At 31.5% G+C, this 23688-nt stretch overlaps 2 protein-coding genes across 3 annotated transcripts in view; one reads left to right on the forward strand and one right to left on the reverse strand.

The window, feature by feature from the left end:
* Nucleotides 1-353: 353 nt before the first annotated feature.
* On the reverse strand, nucleotides 354-14704 carry LOC118203486 (leucine-rich repeat-containing protein 42-like). Of its 2 annotated transcripts, XM_035375769.2 has the most exons (6): nucleotides 13957-14704; nucleotides 13751-13777; nucleotides 12163-12281; nucleotides 8620-8705; nucleotides 2207-2378; nucleotides 354-661 (listed from the first exon to the last, which is right to left on the reverse strand). In XM_035375769.2, the coding sequence occupies exons 1-6, from the start codon at nucleotides 14352-14354 to the stop codon at nucleotides 444-446; spliced, it is 1020 nt and encodes a 339-aa protein (XP_035231660.2). In that variant the 5' UTR covers nucleotides 14355-14704; the 3' UTR covers nucleotides 354-443. The 2 variants fall into 2 exon arrangements, with proteins under 2 accessions (XP_035231660.2, XP_035231661.2); XM_035375770.2 differs by lacking the exon at nucleotides 13751-13777.
* A 180-nt stretch (nucleotides 14705-14884) lies between these two features.
* The window catches only part of Srx (sulfiredoxin), a 35445-nt gene continuing 26641 nt past the window's right edge, over nucleotides 14885-23688 (forward strand). The window contains exon 1 of the mRNA XM_035375771.2: nucleotides 14885-15485. Coding sequence (XP_035231662.1) covers nucleotides 15336-15485 — 150 coding nt within the window. The 5' untranslated portion in view covers nucleotides 14885-15335. The remainder of the gene's footprint in view (nucleotides 15486-23688) is intronic.

A 23688-nucleotide genomic window follows, 5' to 3' on the forward strand; every position in this document is an offset into this window, starting at 1 on the left:
CAAGTCAGTTACACAACTCTTTCTTCAAATCATGATATTCAAGATAATTTGAGTGTGGAGTTTTAAAATTTATACTCATTTAAAGTTATTAAGCATGATAAATAAATTTTTAAGTTATCTATTATTGCAGTTTATTAATTTGCAGTATTAAAATACCAATATAAGATATACTGCAAGAATATTGAAAGGGGATCATAGGTTATAAAGGGGAAGGTTAGGCATACTCTACAATTATAAAGTCTTATTAAAGGATACAAAAAGAAAAAAGTTAAGAAACTACTCATCTAGAGAATAGATGGAGCGTTCACTGCACAAAAATTGCACAACTATAAAAAGCTAATGCATACAGTATGGAATGTGTATAAATTTTATTAGTTTATTTTCAGTCAAAATATGTAAAAGATAAAAATATAATGAGAAAACTAACGTTCATGTATCAGAAATTATTTTGGACCATTAAATAAATATTGAGGAAATATTTCTTTTTTGATAGCTTCTTTATAATAATCAGGTGTCTGGAAGAGAGTGGTTACTTTTGGTGCCAAAGGATTCACACACGATTCTTTGTATGGCACTCTTTTGAAGATCATTATCTTGGAAATAGTCTTTACTTTATTATAAGAAAGTGCTTTTTCAGCCTCATTGCTTCTTTTCTTTGAATCTAAAATGAAAAGAAATAAGCTAAATCTACATTTACCTAGATATAAGCGAATATTTATAACAGCAGAATGATTTGTTATGACCAGTTTTCATAATGTTGAGCAGAGAGAATTAAAACCTCTTTAATTTCCCTGTGAACAAATACTGCAATTTTCATGGAATTTTAGTAATTTTTTTAAAGAAGGGTAAGACCTTGTAAAATGCAAAACTTGATCATCTAGTGAAAATTGATAATGTCTAAATGATAATGGAGGCTTTATTTTTATTTTAAATAAAATTTCTATTTCAAAAACATCACTAAGGAAAAAAACTAAATATAGTTGACACATTTTTTATCTGTAGCTATTAAAAATAAAACAAAAATTTGATTTGGGTATTTGTTTAGTGAGATGTATATAAAATAATAAATAATGAAGGGAAAATAATTAAAATTATAAGAAAAGCATTAAAGTCTGCTATTATAAAAATAATTGTACTTCCTTAAAGACAGCATAATAACCCAACAAATACCCTTTTACTCACTTGCGTCTTACAACTGATTTACTGGACCCACAAAGTACTTTAGTGGAATAATAATGGTTTGAGGAATTATATGTATTGCATGTTTTATTTTGCAGAGGGGCTTGATGTAAACATGGCATATAGGTTTTTATTTAAAGTTTTTCACCTCTCCCCCCCTTCACATTTTAAGTATAACTATGTTCCATTTAATTATTCCTGTGTACTTGTCAAGATATGTGTGTGTTTGTAAATAGAAAGAGACTTTCAGTATGATTGATTTTTAAAAGAGTCTTTTGTCATTGTACAATAAAGTAAAACATATAAGATGAAAGAGTCTTAAGCACTTGATGTAGTAGTAATGTTAAAGAGATTCAAACATCATATTTTTAAGCGAGTTTATATTTTATAGTGTGCAGTTAACATCAATTTTATGAATGAATACTATTATTCAATTTACATTTGTTACAAATATTATTACATTTTACAAGCAAGCAGAAACGTCCAATATACTCCCAAGAGTAATAATTTTAACATAAATATCATCTTTTCAATAGCACTTAATACTACTGTGAGGGATGGTTTAGTTTGGTTTATTTGATTATGATAAGCACTGGTGGGCTATCTGGCTAAGGAAAGAGATGCCTTCGTGAGGGACTTTCAGAGGAAAATTGGCTTATATATACATTACGCATAGGGAAAATCATAAAAACGTCCATACAGCCATCCCATTTGGGATTTGAAACCCCAGACTGAACTACCAGCGTTCAATGGCTTTACTGCCTGTCTATGAGTGAATACTATTATTAAATTTACATTTGTTACAGATATAATATTTTACAAGCAAGTATTAACATTTGATATACTACCAGGGTGATAATTTTAATCTAAGTAGAATCTTTTCAATAGCACTTAAAACTGTTATTGTGTTCATGAGATGTCGATAAGTAGAAGAAAAAGCACTTTTATAAAGTACAAAAAGAGCTTGAATACGTACATAAATCTTATGAAAATGTATCAGCATACAGAAGCAAAACAAAATACTTACAAAATGAATTTTGAATTTTTATCCTTTTATTTTTTCTTCTAGATGTGCAGATATCAATCCATTTTTTAATAAGATCTGAAGCCCAACCTTTGGTTACAATTACAGTTGTATCGCAGTCTGATGAATAAAGTTCCATACAGTATTTCCTTTTAATAATATCAGCACCTTTATTCTAATAAGAAAAGCACATTTCAGTATTACAAAAATAGACGCACACTCTGCAAGTTAATTCGTAACACAGCCAAATTCACGTAATAATTATTCCTCAATAATGGGGGGAAAATACAGCATTTTTTGGATCATTTATACAGTAGAAAGCTCAGTGTACTTTCTTATTATTTACACTTATGTTTCAGTATTCAGTATAATTTATATATTTTTGTACATTTTTGAATATACACTTGACAGCAGCCAACCCAAACATGTTTGTATTACATACGGATAAACCCGCTTTGTATTTAACCACATACACATTTTATTTAACTGCTATTTAGCTGTCAAATAAAATCCCCCCCTCATAAAATTTCTCAGTTTTAATAAAATGCTTCTTTTTATTATTTTATTATACTTTTTATTCTATTTACTATTTTATCGGGTTTTAACAGAAATTTTCTGCTACTGCAAATATCACCTGTGCAAGCAGTTTGTGTTGCCATGTTTAATCAGATTTTGTCAAATGATTTTTGGCATTTGAAAGAAAGAGACTTGCTTTAGAACACTCTGTTGTGAAATTTGTACAAAAATGTCGTTTTCCCCTAACATTGCTCCTTCGGATTTCTACCTTTTTTCACATCTGCAGCTGCATCTTGCTGGTGCTATCTTCCATTCTGCACAGGATGTCCAAAATGAAGTTGATCTGTTTTGGGAGTCATGGCCACCAAGTTTCTATGACGAAGGCTTTCAAAAACTACAAAAACATTGGCAGAAAATCGTAGATTTGGGTGGTAATTACTACCTGTACTAAAAGTGCTACTTTAATGGGTTTTTTTTTTTTTTTTTTTTTTTTTCCCCTTTCCTTCCTAACTTTATAAAGAACATTTTTTGGTGGAAAACTTTCATGTTTGCTAGGAATAGAAAACATTTAATTTTAAAATTTCATAACATCAATTTGCACCCCCAGCTATGCCACTGCCATCATATAATAAAAAGGTTTTTGCATTAAATGAATTCATTTATATACATACACCTGAACTGAAATGATATAGAAAACTCTGAAATACATTCAGAGTTCTAAGGAAGAATAATATATAAATTTATGAATGATAGTCAGTGAAGTTATAGGGGGGAAAAATCTTATATAAAATAATACACTAAAATATGTTGCAAATAACTTTTATTTCTGATTATATTTCCCATTTGTATTTTACAACATGTGTGGCAACACGTTTTTTATATTTTTCTCTTAGCAACTTTTTTTTTAGTTGTTGTCACTGTTTTACTTTACCATGTAGAATTTACTGTACTTGTGCCATTTTGTGTTTCAATATATGTTAATTTAGATGAATCTCTGCTTATTTATTTGTCTCCATTCCTAACGTTAGACTTCATCAGGTTATGGGTACCAGCATGATATAACTGTGCGGGGAAATTTATGAGCGAAGTGGAGATAAACATTACCGGCAGTTCGTAAGCCTTACGTGAGTCGGCAAATTAGTTCGCAAAAATGGAAGCTGCAAAGATATTGGTTCAGCCGTTATGTGGAAAAAGTGATTGGCCTATTTGGAAATATAAAATTAAGTTCATATTAAATTATCACAAAAACGCTTTAGAAGTCGTGGAAGGAAAACTGAAGAAGCCAGAGCCTGATCATGCGGCCGCCGAAGAGATTCGAAAGAGATTTAGAGATGATATGAAGGTTTTTAATAAAGGAAATAATTGCGCTATGATGGTTCTTACGAACTCCATGACTGAAGACACTTTACAAAAGGTAATGAGATTTGACAGCGCAAGAGACATTTGGCTGGAACTTCACAAAGTATTCGAAGATTTGTCCGATAACCAACTTTATAACATATGTTTACAGTTCTTCAAATTCAGTTGGTCAAATGATGATATGGCAGCTCATTTGTCAAAATTGAAAAATCTATGGAATGAACTGAACAGTGGGCTTGAAAATAAGAAAGAAAACAGACTGCCAGAAATGCTGTTGATTTGTAAAATATTGGATACTCTTTCTCCCAGTTATCGTACTTTCAAATCGAGTTGGTTACTTCTTAGTGATGAAAAGAGAACTTTAGAACCACACAATTGTGCATCCATGAAAGAGAATTAAGGAAAGATCCAAATTTTTTAGAAACTTTAGATCAGGAAGCATTGATAGCAAATCCGGAATTTAAGCGGAAATCATCTATTAACAAGAAAAACAATGGCAAGTGTAATTATTGCCACCAGAGAGGACATTGGGTCAGAACATGCAAGAAATGGATAGCTGATGGAAAACCACCGAAACCCAGTCCACATATAGGGCCAAACAAGGGAAGTAAAAACAGTGTTGCTGCAAATATGACACTTCTGTAGATGATACAATATTTTCTGCAGAAACGAATTCTGATGATTGGTTTATTGATAATGGGGCCTCGAAGCATGTCGTCAATAACAGGCACTACTTTATAGACTTCAAAAGATTTAAGCTTCCTCATAGCATCACTGTGGCAAATGGAAAGTCATTACCAGCAATTGGAAAAGGCACCATCAAGATAATGACCATTGTAAATGGGATGAATCAAATCAAAAATCTTGAAGATGTCTGGTATGTTCCAGAAATAAGTAAAAATCTATTTTCTGAGTTAGCATCTCAAGATAGAAATCAAAACAGTGTGTTTGAATCAACATTTAAGGACTGCTATTTAAAAATAGACGGTGAAATAGTTCTGCATGGAACAAGAAATGCTGGTGGGGGTCTCTTCAAAGCTGTGATGAAGAGTTCCTGAAACTCACATTAACATCAACATGACTGAGAATAATGAATCAACTCTCCAACTTTATCATGAACGATGGGATCACCAAGATAAAAAGCATGTAAAGGCCATTGTAGAGAAAGAGTTGAATATTAAGATTAAGTCTGATATGAAATTATGTGAAGCTTGTGTATATGGAAAATTCCACCGTTTAAAGCTCGGAACCAGGAAAGTGGTTACAAAAGCTGGAGAATTGTTCTCGACAGATATTTGTGGGCCATTTGATCAGTCATTTAGGAAATACCATTACTCTGCAATCTTCAAAGATGCCTACACCAAATTTCGATACTGTTTTTTCTTAAAGCACAAATCAGAAGTAAAAGATGTGCTTGAAAATTTCATAGCTCAAGCTAAGAACTTAGGGCATACGGTTAAAGAAATGCTCAGTGACAATGGTGGAGAATTTGACAACCAAGCCGTTCGCAAGATCTTGAACAAGCAAGGAATCTCCCAGAGGCTCATGGCTCCATATACACCAGAACAAAATGGCAGTGCTGAACAAGAGAACAGAACAGTCCTAGAAATGGCCAGAACTCTCAAATACTCGAATGAGGAAGTGGACTTTCCAGCTTTCCTATGGGCAGAGTTAGTCAGTACTTCAATTTATATATTAAATAGGACAAGAAAGTCTTCAGTTCCTAATTCAAGCCCTTATGAATTATGGATGGGAAAGAAACCCAGAATAAAACACATGCGCATCATTGGATCGACTTGCTATACTCATATCCCAGTTCAGAAGAGGAGAAAGATGGACAAAAGGGCAACTAAAGGGTATGATGGAGATGAAAGGTACCGCATTTACATCAAAGAAACCGGTACAGTAATCTGTTCCCGAGATGTCATATTTGAAAAGAAACCTTCCATGACTGGAAACATTATAACATTGCACCCACAACAAGTTTCTGGAAGAAATTCATCTCAAGATGATGAAGTGGAAAATAAAGTAATAGACGAAGGCCCTCAACAGGAAAAGAAGGAGGTGGAGGATATACCAGAAAAGGAGAATCGACCCAGAAGACAAATTTCAGCGCCTAAGTGGACAAAGGATTATATCATGGAAAATTCAGAGATTTATGAAGGAAATCCTCCAGAAATAAATGGAATTACAAGTGGAATGCAGTGCAGCTGACAATCCGAGAAACAGAAATATGAAGGCTCAACACCCAAGAAAGCTTTCCAGAATGATCCTGAAACTTTAAAAGAGGCATTAACTAATCCAGATGCAGAAAAATGGAAGTTAGCCATGGAAGAAGAGTTGGAAAATTTGAAACGAAATGAAACTTGGGACATAGTGCATAGGCCAGAGGGAAGGAAAGTTGTGAAATGTAAGTGGGTCTTCAAGAGAAAACTTAACAAAGATGGACAAGTGGAAAGATACAAAGCTCGTTTAGTTGCTCGTGGCTACACCCAAGTCGAAGGAATTGACTACAAAGAGACGTTTTCTCCTGTAATAAAAACAAAATCAATTAGAACTTTATTAGCATTCTCAGTTGAGCAAGACTGGCAGGTTCATCAACTTGATATTACTGCAGCCTATTTAAATGGAAGACTGAGTGAGACAATTTTCATGGAACAGCCACCCATGAGTCTGCATGAGAAAACACACAGAGAAGTTTGCTTGCTAAAGAGAAGCCTTTATGGACTTCATTTAACAGTCTGGGAGAGAATGGAATATGTGCCTCGATAAATTTCTGAAATCAACGAGCCTAACAAGATCCAGAGCAGATCCTTGTGTTTACTTCAATAAAGAAAAGGAGTTAATTGTAGGTGTGTATGTGGATGATCTTCTTGTAATGTCCAGCAAAGAATTCATCATTCAGGAATTTAAGGATAATATTGCAGCTATATTTAAAATCAAGGACTTGGGAGAAATACATCACCTTCTTTCAATTAGGATAAGCAGAAGGGAAGATAGCTGTGTGACTCTTGACCAAAGTGTCTATGCTAGTGAACTCTTGGAAACAACCAATATGCAAGATGCTAAAGGAGCATCAACACCATTAGATCCAGGTATGAAATATGCAACAGCCACTAAGGATAACATGTTGAATGCTGAAGGAGCATTAAAATATAGGCAGGCTGTTGGAGGGCTCTTGTACCTAGCAGGAGGAACAAGGCCAGATTTAGCTTTTGCTACTACTTACATGAGCCAATTCAATAATTGCCCAAGCAAGGAACATTGGGCTGGTGTACAACATATCCTTCATTACCTAAAACAAACCAAGGAATTAAAGCTGACTTTCCAAAAGACAGGAAAGAATTTGGAAGTGTTTTGTGATTCTGATTGGGGTGGTGATAAGATTGACAGACGATCATTTAGTGGCTATGTGGTGCTACTAGCAGGTGGAGCTGTCTCATGGAGCAGTAAGAAACAACAGACGACTGCATTGTCAACAGTTGAAGCTGAGTACCTCTCAATGTGCCACGCAGCCAAGGAAGTACTGTGGTTCCAAAATTTTTTTAAAGAAATTGTGGGAGAACATTTTTTAAACTTTCCACAAAACATATTTGTTGATAATCAGGGTGCCATTTCTTTAGCCAAAAACCATGTCACTTCAGAGCGTAACAAACATATTGAACTCAGGCATTTTTTCTTGAGAGAAAAAGTTGAAGAGAAGTTGTTAAACTTTACGTATGTGCCTTCCAGTTCAAATGCAGCAGACATGTTCACAAAAAGTGTGCAAAAGAAAGCCTTGTTCAATCAAAGGTTCTGTGTAGGACTGAGGGAAATTTAATCAAGGGGGAGTGTTGTAAATAACTTTTATTTGTGATTATATTTCCCATTTGTATTTTACAACATGTGTGGCAACACGTTTTTTATATTTTTCTCTTAGCAACGTTTTTTTTAGTTGTTGTCACTGTTTTACTTTACCATGTAGAATTTACTGTACTTGTGCCATTTTGTGTTTCAATATATGTTAATTTAGATGAATCTCTGCTTATTTATTTGTCTCCATTCCTAACGTTAGACTTCATCAAAATATTTCTAATCAACTGTTCATTATTATGATAAAATATGATAATTAAAAGTCATAATACTGCAGGTTTTCTTACTTGTATTTAAAACAAAAATTTATTCATAAACATTTGATGTATTTGAGAAATATCAACCAAAAATGATGGTATTTCTAAAATTAATATTTTAGGAATCAAAAGCATTTTCTTAACATTATTACATATAAATGCATAACAGTATGAAAAATATTTAATTTACCGTTTTAAAAAATTATATCTTCCTCAAAATAACAATAGTTACATACAGAAGAATTTATCAGAAGGCTATAATAAAATAAAACATAATTCTTTCATAAACTCACTAAACTTTTTTAAAATTATAATTGTTAAAGATAATAATTATGTTAGATAAGAAAACTAAACATAAAATAAATATTATAAAATATTATGCAATAACCATAATTTTTGAGTTACTGGTAAAGGTTTAAAATATGCTCATACAGTGATATCTGAATCTGTGACATTTAAAAACTGCAAAGCCTTGAATGCCGATAACCAAGGTACAATATCATCTGTTATTTTATTACCTGAAAAAATACATTATTTTATAAGCAGATTAATTTAGCAGTAAAAATGTCTGAGACACAAACATAATTTTAATTTCTTTATTTTTTAAACAATTAGTAAAGTAATTTTTTTTCAGCTGAAGGATAGTAAGATTCTGAGATAATGGTTAAAACTTTCATTTGCACAACAGTAATGGCAATAACAGATACATATATTTATTAAATTCTACTTCATGGAGAGAATTTACAAGATAAATACAGTACAAAGTCTTTAATCCAGACGTCTATAATCTGGACCTCAAAGCTACAAACTTTCTGCGCATGCATTAACACATAATGCATTTACGCACACGCATAACACCTTTACGCATGCACATAATACGTTTACACATGCATGTTTAATGTATAACAGACGGTATATGCTAAACTAAAATTATCTAATTATCTATTTCAGTTAATGTTGCAGATTGCGTTGTTCCTTAATTTTCTAATTGGATCCGGCTTATTATTTACTGCAGACTGTTAGAGCAATTTTATAAAAAGTAAGCTTGGACTTTCAATTACATCAAAAAGAGTTTCCGATTCTGAAGCTGCCAAAGGATCCACAAAACAAAAGCATATTTTGATGTCCATTAAACAAAAAGTGGAATTGCTGCAAAAAAATGGATAAAGGCATGAAGAAAGTGGCAGAGAGGTGATTTGTTTCTCTAACCATTCCGAAATCAGTTTATCAATTTCACACTGCTCTGCCGTGGGGAAGAAACGTCGTGGTGCACAATGAACTAGTTGATCTGTCAGCACTATCCTCATCTTCAGGGCAGATGTTTTTATTTTATTCGGCTTATAATTCCTTACTAAATGTAGTATTTCATCTCGATGTACTTCGCCTTTGATATGATTTAAATCAAATTCCTCGTCGTCATAAATATCGCGAATACACATCAAATAGTTTTCTGATTGCAATTTTCTAATTTCGACTATGAGTAATGCATGCATGCGTTGAAAGAAATGTTTAATAAAGTAAACAAATATTAAGCTTTTTTTTTTTTTGTAAATTTTGATACCCTTTAGATCATAATTGCTCTTTATTTCATAAATTATGGTTTCATATTTTTAATTTTATAATTTCTGCCTGCCATCTTACCAGATTTAAATTGATGATCTATAATCCGGAAAAATCCCTAATCCGGAATTGCCGAAGTCCTGACGAGTCCGGATTAAAGACTTTGTACTGTATATATACAGTCATACCTTGCTTAATGAGCCAAATAAATTTTAAAAAATGACTCTCAACAAGCTGTGTTTCATAGAATGAATGATGTGGAGACACTGTGATCTCACACACAGGATCCTGCCTGTATTTTAGTTAGAAGCTCTGGCTTAACAGTGATGTTGAACACGACTCTGAGGAGTGTGAGCAAGTGCCTGCAGAGCCTGTGTTGTGTTTCTTCCAAGATTATAGGGCTAGAAGTGGATATAGCAATGATGAACTAATTGTCAAGTTGTTTATGGAGCTGCATTCTGTGTCACAGTAAGAAGTTGTGAAGGAGATTTTGTTAAGAAAGGAGGAGATAACAGCCTTAGCAAAGAAATAACCTTCCAGTGAAATAAGAGAGATGCTGAAAGCATAGGAAACTGTCATATCGTATGCTAAGAAGCCTCAGCCTAATAAGGGAGTAAATATCCGAATCACAAATTTATTTGAGTCTCATTTTTGCCAAATTTTGAAGCATACTCAAAACCATGTCTTTAGACCATTTCTTTGTAAAAAAGGAATATATCTTAAATTATAAATTACATTATTATAAATTTTTTTAAAGTTTTACTTAAAGAATTATCCTATTTTACATTGATTCCTATGAAAAAAAAATACTTTGCTCAATAAGTGTTTCGCATTACAAGTAAGATTTGGGGAGCCAATTATGCTCATTAAGCAAGGTTTCATTACGTATATAGTATATATATATATATTTCTTCTTTTCTTCTCTTCTTAAATAAAAAACGGAATTAAAAAATTTGTTTTAAGATCAAAATAGCAAATGAAATTACATTTACAGACATTAATATGTGAATTCTGAAAGCTGAAATTACTTTATCACGGAAAGTTCACTGAATAAAAATAAAACTTTTAGCATTTTAGCATTATAAATTGCAGATTCTAATCATTACACCAGCATTACAAAATAATCAAAACTTTTTTCATCCATATAATATAGACAGTTCTTCCATATGCTTGGATTCTAAGAAGGTCCACTTTTTATCACCAGAACATATCACATTGTAGAATACAAGAGCTATAATAAGTAGCATAAAAAAGCTACTCTAAAAATGAAAATCCTCGTTAAAAACGCCATACACACACATAAAAAAGATAAAAAGAAAGCATTAGAAATTATGATATACAGCATATTTTGAAACTGATGGGTAAAATTCTAAGGAGTGACAGGAAACATCTAAACAAGCAATTTTTACCATACAATGCATGGGCAGAGAGCAAGTGTTGAACTGCTAGAGGGCACTGTAATGGAAAACATAAAGCACAAGTTTTCTTACATATTGTCATTTAGCATGGATTTCAGAATGCATGTTGATATACACTAATCAGAAAAAGGGTGGACATGCACTTTATATATGGTCTTGCAAATGGGAATGCTCTGCAAGCCAAAAGACTGTACAGGCAGCGTTTCCTGAGAATACGCATGCCAGACCGAAAAATGTTCGAGCGATTTCATCAGTGCCTGTGTGAAATGGGATCCTTTGTCACCGACATACACGATACAAGGCGTGAGAGGAGTGTTCGGATCCCACAAGTTGTAGAGGGCATTCTGCAAAGAGTGGAAGATCATCCGAATATTAACACGAGAGGTTTCCTCTGCTGTAAATGTGCCCGTCAAATGATTTTAGAGAGATTATTATACTTTTCCTTTTTGTACTTTTGTAAACCTGCAAGCAGTACTTATGAACAATTTATAATTAATTATCTGTTTAAATAATTATGTTTGTATTCTTATATTAGCATATGTGACTTTGTTCACAACTGGTATTACCTTGTTAAAGAGGCTGCTCCCTTAGGAGCTAAAATTGGCAAACTTAAATGCTTAACCTGTAGCATGCAAATTTTATTTCCATTTCAACGGGAGTACTAAATTTGTAACATCTAATCAACAATATTAGTAATTGCGAGTGCTCATTTGGCAATTTATTACTGGCATCTGTCTAATACACAAATACTCCAATCATTATTGTGCATTATAAGTAAAAAGAAAAAAAAACTGAACACATGTGAAAAATGACACACATGAAAAATTATGTGAAGCAATGAACGCAAAAGCAGTAAAGCAGTTTAATATGAAACTCTAAATAAAATAACCAAGATATATTAATACCATATTTACCTGCTACTTAAATACCATTCTTTACCTGCTTATGGACTAAATACCATTCTTTACCTGCTTTCTAATTAAATGCCATTATTTACCTGCTAAGTTCAAATATTCAAGTTGTGTAGGGCCTTTATTAAACATCCTCAGTGGAAGTGTAATTTTACGAATAGCTCCATCTTTTAAGGAATTATTTTTCAAACACAATTTTTTCAGCCTACAAATGAAAGCAAATACTATATACATTTACTAATATTTCATTATAAAAATGAAGAGTAACTGAATTGAAAAGTAGTTTTACAGAATAAAACTGAAACTAAAAATTTTGATTGTTTCAAGAATATTTTATTTGGACAGCTGTTAATTTAAGCACATAATATAAAAATGGGTACTCTTCTGTTATCAGGACCAGATTCAGAAACGTATGTTCATATGCATGTATGGATGTATGTGTTCATTGTAAGCATGAATGTATGTGTATGTATACACACATATATGCACTTACATGCATACATACATACATTTTTTAATCTGGTCCCAATAATAGAAGAGTACCTAATAATGTAATAAATAAAGTGTTAAAACAAAAATTTACTCAATATCATTCCAACATAAAAATGAATAGCATATTTTTGAAACCTACCAGATGGTGGTTGGATCCTAGCAAAGTGACCCTTGGCTTGAATGATTTTGGTTATGGCGCGCATCGATGTATATATGGATAAAGTCCACGGAGTATGCAATGCAGAGTTTGTGCAACTCTGACTATTTTCAAAAACAAATCCGAAATTTCGCCTAGTGCCAGTTACGGAAACATCCCCGGCGGTTTTGAGAAATGTGTGAAGCAGTGCGTACTTCCCAGTTTGTCACCAAGAGTGTGGGCTCTCCTAGGATTTTACCCAGATGTTTTAAAATACAACTAGAAACTTTTACTTCACCAGCGTTTAAACATAGTAATGTAGTATATATAATATACTTTACTGTGTTCACACTTCTGCAATCTTTCTATGTTCAGATTTTCTTTTATTAATCTATAAAAGTATTATTTGGTCTAAATATTAGCAAATTTTTATTTTTAAAGTTAAATTTTACTTAAAAAGTAGTTTAAAATTTTTATACCTGAATGTAGCAAATTAACTGCTATTTTTCAGAAAATATCATTAAGTATTTATTTGGTTAACTGATATTTTAAATTACTATTAATAAAAATACATTTTCCCCCTCTTGATGAAATGCTAAATCAAACAGGATTTAATAGTATCTACATTTAATAAATAAATTGCAAATATGTATATTTATATGTATTAAATGTAAATAATATATTTACATTTAATAAATATATTTTAATATAAGAACTATGTATAGACAGTTTTCATGAAATGATAGCTTTATTAATTGCTTTTATAACCATACTAAAATTTCCCAAGCTTTCTTAAATTCATTTTGATTCACTCAGTTGTCTGTGGAAAATTAAACATATTTTAGCTCTTAGTCACATCAAAGGCATAAATATTTATGAAAGGTTTTTAATTATTGGAAGTACATATATACATATTCGTAGACGCACTGCTTAAGAGACTTTTTTCACTCCAATGCACTTAACAGCTGAAATGAAATTAAGGTACCTTAAAATACGCAAGTTTCCATCAAGCAGCCTATTACAATCAACAGAACAGAAAAACTTACTCTAATGCAGAATTTCTACGGCAAAATCTTCAGAGGAAAAAAAAAAAAGATTTCCATCAATAAATATTGCAGGAATACATATGCAGATAAAGCCATTAATAATTAAAAAGTAAGATGAAATTAAGTAATCTCAATAAAAGCTTTTTGCTGTATTTCTAATCACAATTAAAAAAATATGCAATAATTTAAGGGAAAAAAATCCATACCTATGCAAATTAGAAATATGTTCTATTAGTTCATGATTATTGCCTAAATAACAGTCACAAACACATAATTCAGTTATAAAATGTGTTAGCTCTAAAATATGATCTAAATATTCGTTTATTACAAGCAGATTTGAGTTTAAATTTAAAGATTCTAAAAGGAGATTTTCATAGGCAATTTTAAAAGTTCTTATGACCTTTATGTGGTCTCTAGCAGAACAGCAAATGAATTCATTCAATGATATATATCGCTCAAATATTTTCTGCCCAACAATATCGGGAAAACCTATTAAACATTGGATGCTTTCTGCATTCTTTGATACATAGTCTAATGTTACCATAAACAATGACTTAGGGCCGAAAAGTCCATCGTCATTTACATTATTCCAAGAGAAATGCATATCAAAATCTTTGCTGAATAGCTCAACAGCGAATTGACACCAAACTAATATTTATTGGATCGCCCTTCGAATGTGCTAGAGCCAAAGAATTCTTTGCTAGAGCAGTTTCATCTGCGCGCCTTTTCCATATTACGTCATAAAACGGATGTTTTGTTTACGTCTACGTTCTTAAATGTTTACCAGAAACAAATCATTATTTTCATCATACATTCTCTGTATTTATTTCTTGTTCCTCCACCTTTATTTTTGGGTATATTACCCATTTTAAAATTTTCTTTTAAACCAAATCTGAAATTTGATAAAATCGAAAGAACGCACAAAATATCCACGCTATGTTGATTATAAACCCACACCATGGAATTAAGTAAACCCAAAATTTGAATGGCTGGCAGCATGAATAAAATCAAAACAATATTTCATGAGATGCTATAGTTTTTTTTTTTTTTTTTTTTTTTTTTTTTTAATATGGATTCTCAATTGAATTCTTTACTAAGGTGGAGTTGGAGAACCAATTTTTATATGAGCAATGGTTCAGCGCGCCGTTCGAAATTATGATCCATGCTCAAAAACAGACACTATAATAGTTTTCTTATTCTGATTCAATTTCGTACTTTGATTTAAAGGATATTGCAGTATCTCAACAAAACTTTAATAGTGGAAATCCTCGGAAATTACGTCATGCGAGGACTGCGAAAGCATGGTTTAGATATGTTATTTTGTTGAAGGTTAACTACTCTGTACGTTTTACTTTCAGTTTAATGCAAATAATATTGTAAAAGCAAACAAAATGTGACGGCAACGGAACCGGAATCAAAGAACGTATTATTCTTTACCGGAATTTCCTCATTTAACAGGGATGTATTCTATCAGATCGTTGCCGCGAATTTTTCTCCGAATACCGTGTTACGCTGCTTTTCAGTTGCTGGTAAAAGAGAAAGCCGTGTCATTTGCTCGAACGATTTGCTTGAATCTGATCGGAAAATGACTGAAAATTTTGAAAATTTCTCTGGTAGCAGTATTCATGCTGCGCATGTCAAAGATGTACATAATGTACCGTTTCATGAACTGATTCGGCCGTTTCCCTCGGAACTTGAAGAGGAAAAAGTTATTAGCTTAATGGAAACATTAAAGGTACGTACATTTCTTACGTAGCATAATTAAACTAAAATATACTAAAGAACAAAGTCATGAGCTTTCTAATAATTTTATATTACTGGTGTTGAAAATAAAGATTTTGACTTTCGACACAGAAAGCAAAACTCAAAACTGGCCCTTTCGCCCTTTCTCGGTTCCAAATTGTCCCGAAAAATCGTAGTATGAGAACGTAAAATTTAACTGCATATATAAGTAGTGTAGATTGCAAACTGAGAATTCAAGCGTAAGTTAAGAGGAGACAGGCACCAGACTGACCAACAGGTGATTTGGAAAAATGTTCATTTGTTTCAATCTCAACTGATGCGTCTAATCGCAAGGAAATAAACTTTTTTCCAATACTTGTTAGATTTCTAGAGAGGATATTTCATTAACACTTAGGCTTCAATATTTCATAAACTTATTACAACAGTTGAAAATCAAACTGTGTCTGTATTTGATGCAATTGCTTCAGTGGATGCTCTGAAAGCTTCAATATTGAGCAAGATAGAGGATAACTTTATTCCAATAAATGTTAAAAAAAACTGTAGAAAATTTTGAAGGGAATAAATAACATATTCCAATAATGCATGTAGATATCAGCCAGGATGGGAATGAGGGAGCTTCCTATGGCTAATCCCTCAGTTTGCTTGTAATATTTATTTTGGAAAACAAAATGTGTTTGTTTCAAACAGAGTGAGAGAAATTAGCTCATCAATTTTGATGCAAGAGAAATGAAATTCGTGAAGTCTGGTTTCTAGATATCTTAATGCACCCTCCACTGGAACATTAGTGAATAATGATTTTACATCAAAAGAAACCATGGGTGATCTTTGGATTATGGTAACTTGGCGATTTTTGGGCGAAAATTTGGCGACCAACTCTGCTACAGCGACCCTTTATTTTTTTTTCCCGCCGACATTTTGTCTTCACGAAGTAAAGACATGTTTCTTTTCTTTTTATTTACTCAACACTTTTTCCAACAATCTACTAGCCGAATTACACTTATGCTAGAAATTTTATCTAACAAAACTGCTTAATCATGACAAATATTCACTGCAAAATTGGGAAAAAGTGCACAATAGCAAACTCCTTGCGCGTTTTTCAGAATAACACATACACATAAACCATGTACACGTCGACTTATTTTTACTTAAAAAAACATCCCAGAATTGCACAAAAATGGCATTGCGCACACTCTTCACTATATCCATGTACACTGCTTTTTTCTCATAAATTAGAAAAATTTCACGAAAATGCATGACAGTTTTCTGAATCTTTAAATCCGGTAAAAAGAACATATATGAAATTACCTGATTGCGAAAAAGTATATACCCTTTCCAAATATGAACATTTCCACGTATAAAATAAATAAAATATCCAAAAACTTTTACCTCTAAATTATCTATTATATTATAAACGTCACCAACGAATTCATACCGCAAACATTACAAATACTTAGTGTCAAATATTTAAATTATTTCCATGCACGTTTACTTCCACTCTAACGTATACCAAATTTTACAAACATATAATTCACAAAATAACTATCATTTAATTAAAATATAATTAAATTCAAAAACACTACTTAAAATATAAATAATCACATACATTAAATTAATAAAAATTAGCTTACAATCCTAATTACTTTAAACTAAATCATTGCTAATAACAATTTTCCAATAATACCAAATTACTTTACTTCCACCTTGCATTTAGAACAATGCATAAAGATAATATCTTCAAATAATTAAAAATACTAACTGACCTAATCTTCTTCAGAATCTTGCTTACATGGTGGATACACTTTTATTATTGATTCAATAAAATTATTGAATGATTTTTTCTGCAAATTTTTCCTCTACACTTCCTCCGCTAAATAAAAAGCAAAATTCTCTTTATCACAATGTTGTTCCATGTTCCACTTAATGCCGCGATTAGCACGTAAGATTACATGCTGTATTTTATCACAATGCCTCAGAATGGCGCTTTTTATAGCACTCCATGTGCCCTCTATTGTATTGGTATGTGCACCTGTTTCCGGATCTTTAAAATAATATTAGACAGCGCCATACAATCCGAAAATTATTCAACACTACTTCACACAACACACTATGAAGCTTAATACAAAATAATATACTGCCAGAAATATTTTTCCAAATTTCCCCCCTTTTTCCGATTACATAACTGTAATTCGTCCATTAATATCACATGACATATCTCATGATCTATCATTTCCCTCACACAAAATAATGCATAATCGGAACTGAGTACTGCTCACATTATTACCAAAGTCCTAGGTAGTAACCTTTATTGCCTCTAAAATGTCGCCAAACTACCAGTTACCATATTCCAAAGATCAGCCGAAACCATGAGTAAATTTCTAGGAGAAATGTTTTTAAAAACTCTATTGAATTTTTTATGGTGTAAATGTTATTGTCTAATAGAGTTGAAAATCCAGAAACTAGTTATTTAGCTAACGGATACGAGGCAGTACCTAAATTTGATACAATAGAGCGGAAAGGAATACCATGTTTATGAATTTTGGGAAGAGCGTATAATCTGGCACAATTCGCATCAGATGGGATAAGCGAATGTTTTAAGTTGCTTGAAAGATTTTGTGAAGATTTGATCGCAGTTTTTATTTTTGACAGGTCCGAAGGTGAAGGATCTTTAGGGATTGGATTATATGGTTCTTCGTTTAAGAGTATAGTGACTCCATCAATGTAAGTGTTCTTATCCATGACGACTACCTGGCCACCTTTGTCGGCCTTTGAAATGATAATATTCGGGTTAGAATGAATTTCGCCTATTGTAGCTCTTTCTCTTTTGGTTAGATTTGGTTTCAAAGGTTTATTATTGAATTTCACAATATAAGCGATAAGATGCCTAATCATTTCTTTCTATGAATCTGAAACTTTACTGAACTTGAAAGCTTTTTCGATAGGAGCCAAAATCTTTGGAATCGAAAGTTTAGAGATTTGTGAGAAGTTAAACGTCGCGGGGCGCAATGAACTGGAAGTTGATCGGTCAGCACTATCCTCATCTTCAGGGCAGATGTTTTTATTTTATTCGGCTTATAATTCCTTACTAAATGCAGTATTTCATCTCAATGTACTCCGTCTTTGATATGATTTAAATCAATTTCCTCGTCATTATACATATTACGAATACACATCAAATAGTTTTCTGGTTGCAATTTTCTAATTTCGACTATGCTTAATGTATGCTTTACGCATGCGCACGTTGAAAGAAATGTTTAATAAAGTAAACAAATAAATGTTAAGCTTTTTTTTTGTAAAATTTAGATCATAATTGCTCTTTATTTCATAAATTACGGTGTCATATTTTTAATTGTATAATTTCTGCATGCCATCTTACCAGATTTAAATTGATGATCTATAATTCGGAAAAACCCATAATCTGGAATCGCCGAAGTCCCAACGAGTAAGGATTATGAACTTTATACTGTAATAAGTAAGAATATGTGAACCTTACCTACCTAGTCTCGATTTTTGTATAGTTTTAAATATTTACCTCTTTCTTTTCAATTTTTGTATTAGATGGCTGAAACAGGTCGGGAAAAGGGACAATTCAACGAGACCTTAAATTCTGCTCATTACTTTTGACCTTTTAATTACATTATATGATTCTAAGTCTCAGTGAATTAGTCGGAATGAAATTTGTTTTAGCTGGTCTCATTAATCAGCATTGTTTGAAGCTTCATAACACTTTTCCCTTGACAAATTCTGTTTCGAAGCTCCAGACAAAAGAGATTAACATAGAGTTGATGTTTTCTTGTTACCTTTTTTGATCATCTACTTTTTAGTACTTAATACATTTTAATTCACTCATTGTTTTAGTTTATATTTTGATTAGTACCTTTCAATTCTAATATGTATCGGAAACAAGCTAGGTAAGGTTCAGATATTTACTTATTAGTTGGATTCTCATACTGACTTTTTTAATTCATTTAAAATTAAGCAGAACTTAATACTAATTTTTAACTCTTTACTAATAATAGCTTCTTCGACTACATTCCTATTTCTTATTATTCTAATATACGTATTTTGACACAAAATAGGACTTTTCTGAAATGGCATGCCATTTTTTTTTCATATTTCGATTCTATGACTCAAATCATACCTAATTATTAAATTTTGTAAAATTTGGTGCAAAATTTATGGAGAAATTCAAAAACTTATCTTGGCACATTTTTTTCAGTTTGCCCGAAGAATAATTCACCTGGCGAACTTTTTAACACGTATATCTACGGTTAATCTTTGGATTATGGTAATTTGGCAACCAACCCTGCTACAGCAACCTGCTAATTTTTGTTTGGACGCTATTTTCTTTTCACAAAGTAAAGGCATTTTTTTTTTTTTTAACACATTTTTTTTTTTCCAACAATCTGCTAGCCGAATTACGCTTATGCTAGAACTTTTATGGAACAAAAGTGCTTAATCATCACGTGCGAAATTGGGACAAAGTGGAGAATCGCCAACTGCTTCCCGCGTTTTTAAGAATTGCACATACACGGTATCATCCATGTACACGTCGACCTATTTTCACTTTAAAAAATCCCAGAATTGCACAAAAAATGGCATTGCGCACACTCTTGACTTTATCATGTACACTGCTAAAGTCCTAGCTAGTAACCTTTATGGCTAATCTTTGGAATATGGTAACAGGTAGTTTGGCGACATTTTGGTAAGGCGATAAAGGTCACTAGCTAGGACTTTAGCAGTGTACATGGATAAAGTCAAGAGTGTGCGCAATGCCACTTTTGTGCAATTCTGGGATGTTTTTTTTAAGTGAAAATAGGTCGGCCTGTACATGGATACCATGTATTAGTTCTTAAAAACGCGGCAAGCAGTTTGCGATTCTGCGCTTTCTCCCAATTTTGCACCTAATCTTTGTCATGATTAAGTACTTTTGTTCCATAAAAGTTCTAGTATAAGCATAATTCGGCTAGCAGATTGTTGGAAAAAATGTTAAGTAAAAAAAAGGGGGGCCTTTACTTTATGAAAACAAAATGCCATCCAAAACAAAACCAAAAAATCGCAAGTTACCATAATACAAAGATTAACCACCTTTATCGCCTTAACCAAAATGTCGCCAAACTACCTGTTACTATATTCCAAAGATTAGCCTAACCTACTTTCCTCTTTTTTTTCTCATTGTAGACGAGCAGGGAAAAAGTCATCGTTCATACTTTCTAATAATTTTAACAGAGTCTGTAAACCACATTTGTCGTTGTTATTGCTCAAAACAAATGCATATGCTAAATTTCAAAACGTGCCAATCATGTACAGTCAAAAGTTGTTAATTCAGACTCGTCGGGACTTCGGCCAAGGAGGTTAGAATAGATGGAGTAAGCCTTCCCCGTATGTTCCCATGCAATGAAAATGAAGCCATGATACGTCACGATGCGTGACGTCATGACTGATATGTGTGAGTCGTCAGCCATGTTTTTGCGACCCTTTAGGGTTGCAATTTCGGTTGGGGGCCAATCTTTGGCTCTTTAGCCGTATTAGTTAAAACTTTAATTATTTAACATTTTAGAGGACCTTTTAGAGAATTGGAAGTTCAATAAATAACTTCAATTCTGAATATTTAATGATAATTCAGTACTCTTCTGTTATCGGGATGGAAATCAAAAATGTATGTATACACACATACATATGCATGGTTCATATATACATACATTCAATATACATCCACATAGAGATTTCTGAATCCGGTCCCGATAACAGAAGAGTACCAATAATTCTATAATTAGTTAATATCCTTATTAATTAATTTGCATAAGTAAAAACAAAAGTATTATTTAGCTTTAAATCTACATCTTTTGATAACAAACATATGCAAAATACTTGTACTTATAGTGAAAATAAAACAAAAATTGTTATTTTCCGAGAATTAAGTTCCGATTTTTCGCACTCATATAGAGATGTGTGACTTCTCTCTCGTAGTTTTTTAAAATGACGAATTTCTCATATGATTCATGATGCGTTTTTAAAACATTTTCACATATACTTCAAATTCATATATAAGTTACAAAAACTTTTTTGTCAACTTACTTCTGAATTTTCAGTTTATACTTTTACATACATGCATACAATACATGCATAATGTTAGACAACTCAAAATGTACTTTTTGACAAGAGATTTCCCGCAGCTGTATTCTTAATTTCCATGAGGTTATAATGGGTTTGAAATCACGTTTTCATATTTATGTAACTACTTTTCTTTTATAATTCAAGGTAGTTTCATGTATTATATAAAAATTATAAGCCTTTCAATACAGTACTTGTATGATAATTCTTAATATCTTAACTATACCATTTCAGTACTGATGGAGTTAAGCATATTACTTTTATTTACATTACATGTTAAATTATTTAGAGAACATTAAAGCTGTGGCTACAAATTTGTATGAAGAAAACTTCAGTAATTTTTAAGTTTCTAAAGCTTTTCTGAATCAAAAGTTACTTTTCTAAAATTGTAAGCAAATTTTATATGATAAGTGGATAAATACATGCTGATGCTTTAATATATCTAGCAAGTTTGCATTTTAAACTTCTGAAAAATTTAATAGCTTGTCTGCATAATAATTCTTGTTTTTCATTTTTAATCTACTTCTTGTTTATCATTTTTAATATGCAGTTTGAAGTTTGCTCACATGGAATCGAATGTCTATTATTGCAACAATTTGGTTAAAAATGTTATTTTGTGTGCAGATCCAGAAAAAGGTAGCTAAAAGCTTTATGATTTTAAATACTGATTTGAGATATACACCTTTAAATTTTGATGTTTTAGCAGAATGCTATAAAAACTATTTCAATGCTCTAATGGCTGTGGGAATCTATATTTTAAAAATATATTTTTATATAAAAAAATTCCATATCAAAAATACTATTTTTGTTCTTTATTTAGCTAAAAAGAAAATTTTAAAAATTAATAAATACACACATAAATAAAAAATAAAAAGAATACCTTTCCACACAAAATTTAGACACAATTTACCGATACATTTGCTATTGAGAAAATACTTTATACATTACATAGAAAAACTGGTAAATTTATGAATTAAACAAAGGAAAAAACATACATAAAATTTAAAATTTTAATTTTATATTTGCTTTATATGAGTAGAGAATTTTATATTTGCTTTATAGAAATAGTGAATATTTGTTAAATTCAAATTTCATTCCTTGAAGCAATGGCACAAGAAAATTATTAAAATTAATTTAATTTTACTATTTTCTCGTGAAACAATGTTGTTAATATATTATTACACATATCTGAATATTTAATGATAATTCAGTACTCTTCTGTTATCGGGATGGAAATCAAAAATGTATGTATACACACATACATATGCATGATTCATATATACATACATTCAATATACATCCACATAGAGATTTCTGAATCCGGTCCCGATAACAGAAGAGTACCAATAATTCTATAATTAGTTAATATCCTTATTAATTAATTTGCATAAGTAAAAACAAAAGTATTATTTAGCTTTAAATCTACATCTTTTGATAACAAACATATGCAAAATACTTGTACTTATAGTGAAAATAAAACAAAAATTGTTATTTTTCACTCTTTTTTTCTAACACAGTGCAAGTCATTCCATTATAATCAAATTTTATTAAAACACAGTAACTGGATTTTTTCCATTAAAGTCAACACCTTTATATAGAATGTACATAAAGTCAACAGCTTTGTATAGAATGATATAATGCTAGACCTACTTTACCTGAAATTTTATTTATATGAATTTATGGGGAAATGCCAGAATAAATGCAAAAAAACCATCTGAATAAATCTTAGCCGACACTGTTATGATAGTATTTTTGTTTTCAATAAAATGTTTTTAAGGTATACCATTTTAGTTCAGTTTTCCCACCTATTAAAGAAGCTACCCTAAGAGACATATTTTATTTACATATATCTCATTAATATGTTAAAAATATAGCTTAAGTGAGTTTTATGTGCATACTGTAAGGAAGGGAAAGCCTTAATTCAAAACCTGTTTTAAAGCAGTAAGTAAATAAATAAAATACATTGATTTTATTAGCATCTCAAAAAATAGTGTTTTGGCTTCTAAAAACAAATTCTAAGCATCACATCATGATAGATAATAATCTTGCGTAAGAAGAAATATCTGATTAGGAATACATTCTTT

The sequence above is a fragment of the Stegodyphus dumicola genome, chromosome 9, assembly GCF_044657685.1.
Source record: "Stegodyphus dumicola isolate Sdum_Otavi_A_Nest chromosome 9, ASM4465768v1".
NCBI lineage: Eukaryota > Metazoa > Arthropoda > Arachnida > Araneae > Eresidae > Stegodyphus > Stegodyphus dumicola.

Excerpts from the sequence above, each read along its gene's own strand:
- LOC118203486 (XM_035375769.2), bottom strand. The coding sequence starts at position 14,354 with ATGCATTTCTCTTGGAATAATGTAAATGACGATGGACTTTTCGGCCCT. Across the intron at positions 2,379-8,619 it reads TCACAGATTCAGATATCACT|AATAAAGGTGCTGATATTAT; the intron begins GTATGAGCATAT and ends TTTTCTTATTAG. Across the intron at positions 662-2,206 it reads AAAAATTCAAAATTCATTTT|ATTCAAAGAAAAGAAGCAAT; the intron begins GTAAGTATTTTG and ends TTTTCATTTTAG.